The sequence below is a fragment of the Musa acuminata genome, chromosome BXJ3-8 (assembly GCF_036884655.1).
Source record: "Musa acuminata AAA Group cultivar baxijiao chromosome BXJ3-8, Cavendish_Baxijiao_AAA, whole genome shotgun sequence".
NCBI lineage: Eukaryota > Viridiplantae > Streptophyta > Magnoliopsida > Zingiberales > Musaceae > Musa > Musa acuminata.
This window is the reverse complement of record NC_088356.1, coordinates 44037921-44053994: the sequence shown is the minus strand read 5'-3', so window position 1 is coordinate 44053994 and position 16074 is coordinate 44037921. Positions and strand designations below refer to the sequence as shown.

Here is a 16074-nt window from a genome sequence, read left to right as displayed (position 1 = left end):
TTAATTTTTTGGGATTGAATTATTGTCTGAATTAACCTGACCAAATTACCATTGTTTTTAAATCTCAACAATTATATATATATATATATATATATATATATATATATATACATATATACATATTTATATATATACATACATATATATATATATATACATATTTATATATATACATACATATATATACACACATATATATACACACATATATATATGTATATATATATGTATATAGTAACACAATGGATGAAAGCACCATCACCACCACCATTCATGAGTAACACAACATACATGGATTATATTATGGAATGCAAAAACATCCACATCATACATAGTTTCACTTGAAGAAGATAGAAAAGCCTTTTGAAGAAAACACCAAAGGTTTATTTCTATAGAAAAATTTGACAAGCCAGAACTATTACTTTGGGCATTATTCTTCTCCAAGCTGCGAAACAAATCAAGGCTGGCTGAATGAATACAATTGCTTTGTAACATATATCGGACGAACTAGTGAAATACAAGTCCTCGGAAAAGGAATACCCAAATGGCCTCAACAAACCCTATAAATCAAATCAAAGACAAGAATGTGACATGATCATGTATAATCTGCACAATCGACTGGCTATCTCGCATCATTAATATTTCACACAACATCACCTCTTGCTGCTACCTTCCTTTTTGCTTCTTGTCCAAGGATAGCCCCTGCAAAGAAAGTGCACTAGATGCACCCTTTCCTTCTAGCCTTTTTGAAGACTTCATTACCCTTGCCATACCCTTGCGTGCAACAGCCTTGCGTTCTGCCCTGCGGTTGAGCAGCTTCCGATCGAGACGCCAATATGCATAAGGCTCCAGCTTGTCCTTCTTCTTGACATCTCCACCAGCCCTTTTGCTGGTATACTCACTACCTGTGTAAACCCAACCAGAATCCGTTGTTTTACGACGCTTCTTCCGAGTCATTGCCAGAGAACTTGAAACAGAACGGTTGTCTGAATGGCCTCTGGTAGCCAAATCATTTTCTGAAGACAAGCTCTTCTCCCTTTTAGGCTTGAAACTATCCTCACGGACAATGAGACGGCCATCAGCACCTATTTCTGGCTCATCGGTGGAGGTTTGCTTTCTTTTGAGATGGGTCAAGGATCGCAGGGCTAATCTTGTCTTCTGCCGGTCTAGCAGGTCGAGTGGATCATCTTCGAATTGGTCGAGGAAATCTTCTGGCAAGCTCTTAGCTGCTTGGCGCTTTCGGATTGACCTACACAAAAATATTCACCAGAATAGCATAGCGTTCAAACATGATAGTGAATAACTTTTTCCTACCGTAACCTCATTTAAAAAACTAGTCAACCCAACTGTCAAGCAAACACAAATACAATACCATATTCATTAAAAAATAGCAGATCTCATGAAATGAATGGCTCCTCATGGCCAAGAAAATTCTACTGTGCAGTCCTAAGTTATTCTCACAAGTAGCATGTTTTAGTGAATGTTTCCAATTGATGAAACTAGACATCATTCATACCTTACAGATAAAGACCGCATACTAGAACGAGCAAAAGCTTTAGTCTGTCGACCATAAGTTGTTTTGGCCACTGCCAGTTCTGCATCACTATCATCATCCATATCTTCGTCTCCAGATTCAGAAAAGATACGAGAATGATTCCATTTACTATGCCTGAAAATTTAAATAAAACAGAATCGGTATCAGAACATGCAACAAGGCAGTATTATCAGGCTACAGAAGAGGTAACTTTAACCATCTGAGTGAACTAGAGATGCAGCTTTTGCTCTGGTCAAGTCCACAACTTTGAGTGAACAGATTTGTGATTTCAAACGCATGACATGATAGTCCTCTTATCAACTTGTGAAACCTTTATTCTCATTGATCAAATTAAAGAAAAGGTATCACAAAGTTGTCTTTAGTGATTCTTTTCAGCTTTCTCTTACTATGATTCTAATAAATATTCCATTTATGGAACAAATATTGATTATAAGTCAATTAGAAGCATATGCTGCAAAGACAAACTCCTCATATTTGTGTGTCATCTTAATATTAGTTCACACACAAATAACTGAATAACCAGTGCCAACACCATCTAGTCATGGAAAATAACCAGTGCCAACACCATCTAGGCACGGTACCATTCTGTATGACACAGATGAAGCCAAGGAAACAGGATAATAACTGTGTACCAAACATGAAATTCTAACAATTCATAAACTTAACTCGAGAGATATAGCTTGTGACCTGATTGCAGAACTGTCTGCTGGTATGATATGCTTCTTGGCCTTATTAATTAAAAAAGCATGCCAATATGAAAGAACTGCCAGACAGCTTCAAGAGTCGGCCAAATTATCAAATTTATTTAGGCTTCTCAATTCTAAATTGCCTAGAATCTCAGTCCATTGTAATTTGGTAAAAAAACTATAACTGGCTCCAATGTGGATTCAGAAATATGTGCTCTGTCAGTGGTACTTCTATATCCTGATTATTTCTGCCTCTTGTCATCTCCATCTATTTCTATGTTAAATTGTCCCAAGAATTTCCTCCTCATATGACTTCTATTTAAGAGGTTCATGCTGCATTCTGATTCTTTACTCATTTGATTTAAGTTACGATAACATTTCATCAACTACACAATTTCTCACAGATTTTCAAGGAAGCATAGGCTTCAAAATATTTTTTAAAGGAAAACCCTCCATAATCACTTAAGAGTCCATGACGATAGTTTTGTCAACAAGAATCATTTAGAAAAATATTATCTATGGTTAGCTACGAGAAATTTGTGACATTTTTCAAAATGGTGAAAATAAAAAGGCCTTGTCTATTTCAATCAGTAGGTTCATGAAAACATATATGATGAACTAATAATACCTACTCACAAGTTACAATTACCATGAAAAAATGTTATTAGTGTACATTACCTAGAGATGCTTGTTCGCGAAGCAAGAGATTCCCCATCCTCAGATTTGGCTTTTCGCTCCTTTCTCTCCTTGATCTATCATTAATACTAAGATCAATAATAAAATGCTTACAAAGTTCAACAAAAATTAAGGGACCTAAACAAGTGACCTTCCGAATATTGGTTAGTAGTTTCATGTGTTCTTCAGGCATAACTGCTCTCACAGCATCAAAACCACATTTTCTCACAAGCATTTCAAGCAGCAACTTGACCTGTGATAATATAAAAATGAGAAGAGGACAGTCTGAATGTGATTCGGATTCAATTTCCTAGACGTAACACTGATCCATTACAAAAATGAATTTGACTAAATCTGGATTTTCTCACATCCAACCTGATAAGCCTACTATACTAGCCCACTAATTTGGATAGGATCCACCTTTAAACATGCAACCAGATTTTTAGTGCCAAGTTACTAGTAGCAAAATACTAAAGTCACCTCTTATGTACAAACACAGACCAGTAAAGACCTATAATTTTCATAAATTGGGAATCACACCATTATTTATATTAAAAAAATAGTTTAGTAAATGTATCAACCTTCTCAAGAAGATCATTGCCATATTTTTGACAACTGACTCAATCAAGAAAGGATAGTTCTGAACTTCATCATGGTAACAAGATTTGCAGCAAGGATCAAGTTTTAACAGAAAACGAAAGAAGAATAATACCTTGGCCTTGAAATGATTATTGGTATCATCTTGCCTTTTAAAGAGTCCCTCCACAATCGTCTTTAAGTGCATCTGTATGCCATCAGCGTCGGATTTCACCACCAATACCTTGATGAGACCTAAAATGGCCTGCAGTACATAAAAAATAGGTCCGAGTACTAAACACCAAGTTTTCACATGATCAAAAATTCGTGTAGTGTATAACGTGTACTTTGAAAATTTCACGGTTCTTTCTTTGCAGGAGAAGAAATATGGATGGCAGCAAGTTGTAAGCTGGACCAATGAGATCTGAGAATTCATATGCCAAACAAGCTAACCCTTTAACTGCAGCACTGATCATATGTGGTGTTTCACCAGCAAGACCGCCAGCTATCTGAAATGTAGAACAAGTTATTGATAAACCATAGAACCATCTTTGGGAGAATTAGAAAGAAAGCTACCAATGTTTAACTATCATCCACATTGATGATTCAAAAATTTCCAAAAGAAATAGATTGGTAAATGCTTGACGGTAAGGCAAGTTCTGATTACCAAGTTAAAAAATTGCAGAAGGTTTTCTTTTCTCCCTCCTCTTTCCTCATCTTCACAAGCATGACCAATTTCAACAAGCAAGTCATAAGCCTTGTACCTTGTCTTTCTATTGACCTGCAGGATCAAAAAAATGTAGGGAGATTTGTTCGTTAATCAAATAATTTTTCACAAATTATAAAAAAAGGTTGTTACTGAAAAAGTAGAAGTTCCAAAAATACAACTAGCCAGGAAAGCGAAACAAAAAAAAACACACAAAGTCAAACTCATGTACATAGATTTCTCGATTGTAAATTCCCTAAAGTGAGATGAAGCAACAAAATAGCAAGAAAAAAAATCAGACCAGACCATCAAACCAGAAAAAAAGATGCACATACACATGACAGAAGGCTCTTGGTGAAGTTAGAAACTTACTATAGATTCCTCAAACAGCATGTGTTTGGACCGATCAAAATAAGTGCTCACAAGTATTGAATGAAATAATCATGGCCAAAAATTTTGGTTTACGTTTAAACCAACTGCTGGATGGAAACATTTCAGTGGATTTTGGTGGTTGAGTGTCGGTGTTGGCCACATCAAAAACAATATAACAGAAATTGGTAGAATTAAGGCAAAAAGATAACCAGATTTCAGAAACATGAGGAACTACAAGGAACGTCATGAAAACAAATAACCAGATTTCAGAACCAAGAGGAACTATGAAAAACATAACATGATACTCAATATCCTTGTCACCATTACCACTGGAAGTTGACAATACTGGTGTGTGTAAAATATCCGGTGCTTCAATACTCCAGAAAACAATGTCATCATATCGAATGTATCATACCAATTTTTCTATTCATCACTGCATAATTATTTCACAAATTATTTCTAAAGGCGACGTCGTCTCGTTTTTCTTCACGCGTGGGAAGTAGTAATTTAAAAAGCGCTAGGCGCCAAAAGGCGTCAAGGTCCAAAAAAAGCCCGAGGCGCTAGACGCTCGCCCGAGTGAAGCAAGACGCTAAAATATAAAAATATATAATATAATTAATAAATATAATTATTTATTAATTATATTTATTAATTACTAGTATACAGTTAACAATATACTGTTAACAGTATACTATCGAGTCAATGTGAGAAAAGTGTGAGTAAGAGTAAGACTGAGGCTGTTGAATAAGAGCAGCGGCAAGCGACAACAGTGGTAGCGGCAACGGCGAGTAGCAATAGCAATGGTGAGTAGCGATAGTGGCAGCGGCAAGCAGCGACTGTGGCAACGACACCGGAAAGAGGCAGCGGCAGCAGAGAGAAAATGTCAGCGGCAAAATCGCGAGCAATGTTAGGGTCGAGGAAGCTGCGAGCTGGATGCTGGGAGGCTGATATCGATGCTTTAGTTGGTTCGATTGAACCAACTAAAGCATTGGAGACCGAACCAGACCTAAAACATTGGTTCGATTGCCTGGTTTAACCCGGGCGCTCGCCCGAAGCACTCGACGCTTGGGCTCTAGTGAGCGCCTAAGCGGCACCTCTTTGAAGCGTGCCTCCTGGACATGAAACGAGACGCTCGGGCGAGGCAAGAATCGCAAGCAAGGTTAGTGTTGGGGAAGTCACGAGAGGGATGCTAGGAGGTTGATATCGATAGTTTAGTTGATTCGATTGAATCAACTAAAGCACCGGAAACCGAACCAAACCTAAAACGTTGGTTCGGTCGCCTGGTTTAACTCGAGAGCTTGCTCGAAGCGCTCGGCGCTTGGGCTCGGGCGAGCGCCCAAGCAACGCCTCTTTGAAGCACGCCTCCTGGACATGAAACAAGGTGCTTGGGCCTTGGCTTGCCTCGCCCGAGCGCCTATTGAAATCGCTAGGGAGAAGAAACCCTTCTCCCTACGCGCCAAAAAGGGCTACGAGGCAGTCGCCCCTTTTTTTTCACTTATATATATATATATATAAGGATTGAAATTTCGTACCGTACCAAAGTTTCGAGATTCGCTCGGTACGATACGGTACTGTATACCGAGCGGTATATTTCGATATACCGCTAAGTATATATATATATATATATATATATATATATATATATATATATATATATATATATATATATATATATATATATATAATAAAAATCTTTTTTTGCGACATCGCCTCTCTTCTCCCCACGTGGGGCGACGTCGTCGAGGCAATGTCGCAGAGAAAATGAGGCGATGTCGCCTATATATATATATATATATATATATAAACCGTCTTCGCCGCGATGTCACCTCTCTTCTGCCCGCGACACCGAGGACTCTTCTCCCACGTGGATGAGAAGTCGCTGAGAGACGAGGAGGGAGATCGACGATCTCTAGGTTCTCCTCTTCTTCTCCCTATTCTTTCTTCCCCTTCTCCCTCTTCTTTCATCTCTTCTTTCTTCTCCCTCGGTCCCCAATCGACAATACCGCCCGGTAGCGAGCGGTTCGTGTACCGGTCTGCTGGCGGACCAATACGTACCGCCCGATATTTTTCGAAATTAAAAATCATTATATATATATATATATATATATATATATATATATATATATATACACACACACACACACAGATCGATATATCGAAATGTACGCTCGGTATATAGTACCGTACCATACCGAGCGAATTTTGAAACTCCGATACGGTATAAAATTTCAATCCTTGCCATGAACCTTCAATATCCAAGACTGACACCAATTTACAACCTCTAAGAAGGGCCGACAGAATGCTTGGTGATAGTGAGCATACCATCAGCCACTTAATGAACTAGGACATGATTCGTTTAAAAGTTGGAAGTTCTTGGACAGTGGACACTGCTCATAAAATCATACTCTGATTCTTAAATTTAGTTAAACAGTACACAGAGGAAAGGAGGTCATGCTTGCATATACCATTTTTAATTAAAAAAACACCATGGATTTACCTCTTTCAATGCAAATATTATTTCAGTGAGAAAAGAGCTGATGATGTTCCTCCTTTTATGATCAAATGAATCCTGTAAACAAAGTAATGGTACTTCTTTAAGTAGCCATCTTCAACTCATTCTAAACAGAAACCAGTTGACAGCATCCACAAGAATCATCATGCATTTCTAATCAGTACGTGCAGCCCATAGAGAATACATCACAAACCTTGGACATTGAGACAATTAAAATGTATAAACAATCAAGTCTTTGACGATTAGCTGCAAAGTGGCAACATGATAGTGATGCAATCATCAACTCAAGTAGTTCATCCAGATTATTCCAAAGATTGTGACCATGTTCCTGAAAAGTAAGCACATTGACATCAGCAAATAACAGCGAAAAGCAGATAGTAACCTGCCAAGTCCTACAATTTTCTAACAAACCTAAAAAAACTAAAAGTATTACCATACCTTCAGTATGATTGAGAGGATTTTATATGCTTTTTTTTGTAAGATTCCTTCTTCATCCTACAATAAATAAGAACATATATAGAATCCCTAAAGTTTGAAAAGATTAAACAAAACAATTGCTAAAACTACCATGCACCTGTAAAGCAGGCTTAATAACACTGAATAAGAAATCAATTTCCTTAACACCTAGACCAGGAAGAAGTGAAACGGCCAATTCCAATAAGAGGGCCCTGCAATCAGGTAAGAGTGTTCAAGGTCCACTTAATACACAAGCTAATAAAGACACTAAAGAAAATTCAATGAAACGAGATAATTAACACCAAAAACCAGAAAGGTCAACAAAAAAAAAGAACACAAACACAATAACCACCTTGCATGGGAAAGGGATGCTTCATTGGATGCACCATCTATTAGCATGGTACCAGAACCATTAGGCTGCTTAGCTTTAACAGCTTCCTGTGTAACCTTCAACAATTTATGCATGGCTCCCATAAAGACTTTCTTCACTACCTTGTTATCAGCTATATTTGCAAAATCATGGATGGTGGCCTTAGAAAAAAGAAAGAAAAGCTTGTGACTTAATTTTCCAACGCAACCAAAAGACAAGCAAAACAGTGAACTTCACTACAAAAAAGAATCATTCTGAAAGTGGCAGATAATGCAGTCCTTTCACTTCAAAGTTACAAATAAAAGGAGTTGGACTTAAAAGTGTCCTCAGATAAAGAGGGAAAATTGTTTGTGATAACATCAGGTCACTGTAGCACTCAGAGCAATTAGCATCTACAGCAACTTATAGATGCTAAAAAGCAGTGGAAACAAAGACTGTCATCATTCCAAACTTTATGAGATCACATCTAAAATATGCATAAAATTTATAGAATCTTGGGTTAGAACAATTGAAGGATGTTACCATAAGCAGTTAAAGGAAAAAAATATGAACAACTTCAAGAACCTGAACCAGATTAAACAATTTGTTCTGAAGCAGCTAAATACCTGCAAGTAACCACCACTATCGTGCGAAGATGTCAGGAATGCCTCTGATAAAACTGAAAAAAATTCTGGAGCAAATGAGTGTATTGTCTTCAGATTTTCTTCTGACTGCCTTCTACTATAATGATTCCTTATTTTACCATCGGGTACAGTAGATTTATCAGAGATTATGTCACTATTTTGACGAATCAAAATCTACAAAGTAGAAAACAATGAAAGTGAAATAAGAAGCTGAAGCAGTATATACTTTATTTAAGAAAGAGCAGGGATTACAAAAATCAGAGTTGCAAAACATATACCTGTAGACTAGAGCATATTATCCCACGCAAGTCAGGTTCCTCACGTAGTGCATTGCACAACTCTTTCTGAATAGCATTAAAGCCACAGTTAATATCAATAGGGTAGTTGCAAAAGGCAGGCAACAAGGACCACAATGTGTATACGAGACCTTCAGTGCTCCTAGCTGAGAAAATCCATCCCTCTGTCTCAAGCTATTACACAATCAAGTGTCAGAATCCGTAAAAACTAATAATAATTAAGCAGGCAATGGTCAATTATTTTGTTTGGGGGGGAGGCCTACCTTATGGGATTTTTGCTTTATGTGTTTAACCATCACCAATATGTGTTCCAAGAAAAAACTTAGACGAGCACCAACCACATGTTGCTTTAATATTGGAAGTAACCAAACATTAGCATCTGAGACATCTTCCACATCCAAGTTGAGTGGCAGGATGTGTAGAAATTTCTCAGGCCCCATTGCACTAATAGCTGACCCAAGACATTCATGAAGCTGCAAGTTAACAATGAATTAACGGAGAAACAAAAATGACAGATCACAAGCATCAATTTAGGCCAGCTTACCAATAATTCCAATTGAATAGAATAATCATTTCAATCCTTAAAAATATCTTGTGAAATTAAAAAGAAAAAAGAAAAGCATTGCAAAGGAAAGTATCTATCTATCTCTAGTCCCATACAGACAAGAAGCCAACTACTACTAGACTAAGAATTTAACCTTCAGAATACACATGACTTTAGCAACAAGCAAGGCTCTAAAATACTAAAAGATTAATTAGATAAACAAAAATCATGGATAAAATGAGAAATATCAAAAATTACTACAACAACAACAAAGCCATAAATTCTAACTGTTTGGGATCAGCTACATGGATCTTTTGCCACCAATTGAGATATGTAAAAAGCCATCATATGTTTAGTTAAGTTTAGAGTACTTTAATCTTTATTTATAATTTCAATGTTAATCCTTTTAGGTCTTCATCTATCTCTCCTTGTACCACTAATATTAATCATTTCACCTTTTCTAACTATCACATCAGTAGGTTTCCTAAACACATGTTCATACCATCTTAAATGATTTTCTCTCATCTTATCAAAATCATAATTAATTATTCATGAATAAAAATATTTTTTTTTCAATCTTTCATAATAACTCCACACATCCATCTCAACAACGTAAACTTTTTATATAAGTTATTCTTAACTACCCAACACTTAGATCTATAAAGAATTATTGGTCTCACAAAGTCACAACTATCTTTTTATTTTTTCCTTTTAATATCAATGGTATCCAATGATCACATAAGACTCCTGACACCCCTCGTTATTTTAATCATCCTGTTTTTATTCTATAAATAATATATTTATCGATCTCTCCATCTTGTTGAATAATTGATCTAAGATACCTAAAGCTTTTACTTAAAAGAACTTATTGTCTATCCAACCTAACTACAATCTCCTATCTATACCTAGTATTACTAAAATTGCATCTCATATATTTGGTTTGTCTACTTAATCTAAAACTTTTAATTTCTAAGGATTTGCCTCCATGGCTCAAGTTTATAATTAATTCCACTTAGGCTCTAATTAATTAACTATAATCTCCTATCTATTATGTAAATGACTTGTAAATTCATCCATTATCAATGTGAAAAGGTAAGGACCTAATGCGGATCCTTGATGTGATCATATGCTAATATGAAACTCACTAAACACACTTTGCATAGTTATAACACTAGTAATTACATTATCATACATATTTTTAATACTATCAATATAATTAGTGGATACACCTTTCTTTTTTAAAACCCATCATAATAAATCTCTAAGAAATCTATCATAGGCTTTTTCTAAGTCAATAAAAATCATATATAAATCTTATTTTTTCTTCTAATACTTTTTCATTAATTGTTTGAATAAATAAATAGATTTCATAATTGATCTTCCATGCATAAAACCTAGTTGATTTCTAGATATATTTGTTTCAAACCTTATCCTAATTTTGATAACTTTTTTCTCAAAACTTCATAATATGACTCATGTTTTAATTTCTCCAATAATTTAAACAATTTTGTATGTCATATTTTTTCTTGTAAATTGGTACTAAAAAAATCTTTCTTTATTTATCATACATCTTTTTGAATTTCATAATTTTGTTAAATAAACTACTTAACTAAGCTACTCCCTTGTCCCTTTAACTTTTTCAGACATTAATAAGGACACTATAGGTCCCACACTCTTAGTTATTTTATCTCCTTTAATGTGTCTTTTTCTTTAATCTTCATCTTTAACGCATCTAATATTGTCTAAATCCTTATACTTTCTTTCCCTAACTTTAGGGATTCGATACATATCATTTTCACCATCTTTAGTATCTAATATATTATAAAAATTATCATAAACTTTATATCTTGCCATACTAACCACTCTTTTTTATATTCTTTATATCTTTTAAATTTCTCCTCATTTTTACAATCTTGCCAATGTTTAAAACATGATCTTTTAGAAATATTAAAAACTATTTAACTAAAATTTTCATTTAAGATAAGTAAATGAATGAAAGAATGAAGACTTAACCAACTAATGAGGCAACATATACATATATTTAACCACTTTAGTAAGTTAATTTTCACTCATATAATAATTTCATCAGTAAATCAGGAAACAAGAAAAAAAAAATTATGATGATAATGCCCATATTATTTTGGAAATCCCTTTCTAATGAGGCTTAGAAGGGTAGGAAGCATGTTAATGTCAACTAACATAATTTAGCCAACATATAAAAATTATTTCCACCAAATAGGCATACTGAAAACAAAGATAAGACCATCTTCTATAACACATCTCACTTTAACAGTGATAATATCAAATTATTAAGAAAGTTAAAACCAGCAATTCTGCAGATAAAACAGTCAAATGTTGTTTATGATGAATTCCTGAGGTTGAAAAACAAAAATTCACCTGCTTTCTAAATGAAAAGTCCTCATCTGATAAGTTTTGCATATCTGCAAGGCTTTTAACAGCTCCAGCCATTAGATAATATGAAGATTCACCTGAATATTTCACATCAAGACCAGCAGATAACAAAATAGTGAATCAGTACCAACGTAGGGACCACAAAATTTTAAACAAAAATAGGCTATAGAAATGTTATGTCCAACTGATTATATGTGGTTTTATCCAACTTTAGCAATTTACCAAATGATCCAACAAACAAAATTATATTAAGGAACTACAAACTATGATATAGATGAAAAACACCACAATATAAATTCAAACTTAAGTTTCAACATCTTCCTACACCAAGTACAGATAAATTGCACTATTTTTACCTTAGTGCAGTAATGAGCAAACTTTGGACCAAATTACAGAGATAACTATGGCTTCTAATGATAGCAAAGCATCTTTGTGTATCACGAAAAATGTTTGCAAACCTTAACGAGCCATTAAATGAGTTCACAAGGTTGGCACTAGAGGCCATGCACAGAGCTATGAGAGTTTCCATTGTGGTCCCACAATGTAATTCCCCGTCCAGAAATTCCAAGACTTGGGTAAGAATGCTTTACTATGTAACAATGCTTAGTGTGCTCTGTATGCACTGAGCTTTCTTTGATGCAGTAGTGCTTTATTATGTAATATACCAGCAAAACACAGTGTTATCTTTCTTTTTTTTGTAAAACAAATCACAGAAAATCTTAAATAAAGTAATTTTTATCAGCAAAATACAGTGTTTCTTGTTGTCTGCTTCAATTAATGGGGACTATGAGGGAAAGAATAAGACACAGCAAAATCACTTCAAGCATAAAACAATGTGCCTTGAATGCAGAATGTTTGGATGCTTGCATATTCAACCATATAAAATTAAGTATGTAAGTGACTCCACAGATTTGTCTTCTCCAATTTTCCAGCAAATTAAAAAGTGCCTCCCACCGATTGATTTTAATTCATAGAAGTAGATCTGATAACTTCATGGTACTATCAAGTATCAACATGAACTTCATGGGTTTCGTAGATTCAAGAAGTTATTCTTGTCTGAATTACATACATGGTCTGTCATCTTTTAAGTTAAAACAGATTTTATTTCTCTTGCACAGTGAAAAAATCACCTACTCCTGGATAAGTTTAGAAGATTTCCAATTAGAAACATGATCAGGATGTCATTGTCCATATTCTACATATACAATTACAAAATTACCATTGTCCTACCACTGGTGTTACAGATGTGTGTACCACAAATGTGCATAGAAAAACAATCAAATGAGATAATTGAAATGCAAAAACACCTCACCAAACCATTAGAAAGAAGGATCCAGACATCCTGTTCAAATTAGTTGGATATGGTCTATTAACACAATCATGTAAAAGTATGTAAGCAGTCAACACATATCACCAGATGTGTCACAGACAAAAAAACAGTTGCGCATTCATATATCCGTAACTGGGAATGAGTCTGGCAAAACCTCATGTCCATGATAATACTCTATCAGCATGACATGATTAATGTCAGCACCCAAGCTTCATAGTTAATCACTCATAAAAATCATAATCTTACGTTAACAAACATGTTTATGTTTAGACTGTTCTTCTTTAGATAAATGACACTAGTGACCCCCACAGCATTGCAATTATCAAACAAATTCTGCAACAAAGTTCTTTGTAAGCTTAACCAATCCAAAACTTTACCTAGTTGACTGAATGCTGTTGAAAGGACCTGGAATGACATGTCCCAAACAGCATTGTAGCGATAACCAAGGAAACCTTCAATGGTTGCACATATCTTCTCAATTACAGTAGGTCCAGACTTCCTTAGCTCTCCATCTGTAGTTTTGATTTGATCAACGCCTTGCTCGATCAGGCTTTCATCAACGCAAGCATGTATTAAGCCCTTCAAGGCCTCTATAGCAGAAAACATGGCTTCCTCATGTTCACTGGCCAAAATATCTGTTACACAATAAAATTTGATAAAAGTTTATTTCTGTCCATTAAATTTTTTATCACAAATTTCAATTAAAAGCTGCAAAAGAAATACAAACCTCCAAGGGCATTAAATATAACAGGTAGTGTCACAATACATATTTGCTTGTTCAGATCATAAATCTTTCTTGTCCCGACATATAGCAAGCGTGCAGTTGATGCCATCTGGTCTGGTGACTTCTCATTATCAGAAACAGACAAAGCTAGTGAGCAAAATAAATTCTGCAATAATTCAGGAGAAGGTTCTACAGTTGGACTACTGCACAGAGCATGCAGAATCTCCATTATACACCTTGTCACAATCAACTGCTGCAGTTCCAACAATCTATTGCAGTATTTCAAAATTGTATTCATGTGTTTCACTGACATAAGGGGAAGACAATCCTTCATGGCATTGAAGATATATAGAACCTGCATAGCTCCTCTAGAACAATCAGAAGGAGAGGAATCTGCAGAAGATCCACCAGCAAGCAGTAGAAACCTCTCAAAGATGGCTGTGATATCTTCACTTGCCGGCATCAACACTGCCAGATTCTGGAAACTTCTTAGTACACCACTCAAACATGAGTGGCACTCCTTTCTCACCTGCAGTATGTCCCATTAACTATTATCCATGTACACCTCATATGAAGTATGCTTAAAAGGATAAATCACTGATCCTTTTGTACATAGGACCAGTTATCATGATATAATAAATTGATGATAGTTAGACACAAACAAAGACCATTACGCTTCACATTAAGGTTACACTATATAATTGACTGACATAGTCAATGACATGCACCAAAAAGGCATTGAAAAAGTAGAAGCACCATTATATGTACCTTTCTTGTTGCTGTAAGATACCCAAGTTTCTCAAATGTTATTGGTTTATCGGTTTCACGTATATATACAATCCATAAAATTACTTACCCAGACTTCAAAAAATTAAGTTCCTCAAATGTCATTGGTTTACTGGTGTTACTTAAACATAATCCATAAAATTGCTTACTTAACTTCATTGGAAAAAAGATCACTTATTTATTCAATCTGTAGATAATACTGAACATATACTAATTAAAAAGCATACGATATTCAACATGTAAATATTTACAGGCCTAGTTAGTTCTAAAAAAGGCAATGGATACAGAAATTGCATCCGGACAATTTAATTGTTACGACCAGTTTAAGCTCAAAAAATAACATATCATGGAATATCAGTAACATTAGACGTGTATCTTGCAATTAAAAAGCTTTATCAAAATGAGAATGCTAGAATAAACAATAAGACCTAATGAAGAAGTTGATGTTTTCATACAAGAATAAGCAGATGAGTAAGTAGGAAAACTGAACCCAATTATAGATTCGAAAGCAAGAAGAATGAAGGAGGGATAGAAAGCTTCCGAATTCCAGCTAAAGCAGCAAAATTTGCTCCGACAAGCTGAAAAGGGAAAAAAAAAAAAAAAAAGCTACCCAATTACCTTCGGTCGCTCATCCGTGACGAAACATAGAAGAACGCCATAGAGTGGCGACAAGGCCGACCAATCCGTCATGTCGCCAACCACTAGGAAATAAGACGCGCACCTCAACCCGGACCTCACACAACCAGGCGGTAGCGAATCGAAACCTAGGATTCGAACCAAGGTATCCGAGACCTCCGTCCACCTGCTCCTGACGACGGAGCGGGGAACCCTGGGGAGCGCCAAGGCGAGGAAGAAGAGTAGAGAGGCCGCGGCGGGGTCGGAGCCGGAGGCGGGATCGCGGGAGAGGCGGTCAAGGGAGGAAGCGGTGGCGCCGAAGTAGGCGACGGAAGTGAGGGGCAGTCCCTGGTCCTTGAGGGCCTGGGTCATGGCAGCCACGGTGGCGCAGAGGTGCTGGTGGTCCTCTCGGGCGGAGCTCTGGAAGCGAGCCAGGACGCCGGCGGCGATATCGTCTCCGTCGATATCGCCGCAACAGACGCCGGAGGCCGTATCGTCGTCGACGGCGACGAAGAGGAGATCGAATTCCATTGCCAAGGCTTCCATCGCCGCTTCGGCGAGAACACAGAGAGAGAGAGAGAGAGAGAGACGAGAGAGAAAAAATCGAGTTTTAGGGTTTATATGGGAAGGCGGCAGATTCTGACATTTGAGATCGGATGCTTTAAGATGCGTGTGATGCACTTGATGGTGGCTCAACACTTCATGCACGTGTTTTTTGAAACATCAAATAAACATTTAAAATTACAAGAAAACAAAATTTAATATAAATATATAAATAACGACATTGGAAAAAAAAAAAAAATATATATATATATATATATATATATCATATCATA

The 16074-nt window shown here is 36.0% G+C and overlaps 1 protein-coding gene across 1 annotated transcript; it reads right to left on the bottom strand.

The window, feature by feature from the left end:
• Positions 1–276: 276 nt before the first annotated feature.
• LOC135644817 (uncharacterized) lies at positions 277–15825 on the bottom strand. The gene is made up of 19 exons (XM_065162734.1): positions 15242–15825; positions 13841–14366; positions 13491–13748; positions 11769–11860; positions 9091–9300; positions 8810–9001; positions 8514–8705; positions 7891–8069; positions 7657–7750; positions 7521–7577; positions 7276–7410; positions 7068–7139; positions 4160–4273; positions 3840–4001; positions 3629–3757; positions 3068–3169; positions 2920–2993; positions 1517–1669; positions 277–1249 (listed from the first exon to the last, which is right to left on the bottom strand). Exons 1-19 carry the CDS (start codon positions 15782–15784, stop codon positions 667–669), a joined length of 3867 nt encoding a protein of 1288 aa, XP_065018806.1. The 5' UTR covers positions 15785–15825; the 3' UTR covers positions 277–666.
• Positions 15826–16074: the final 249 nt, after the last annotated feature.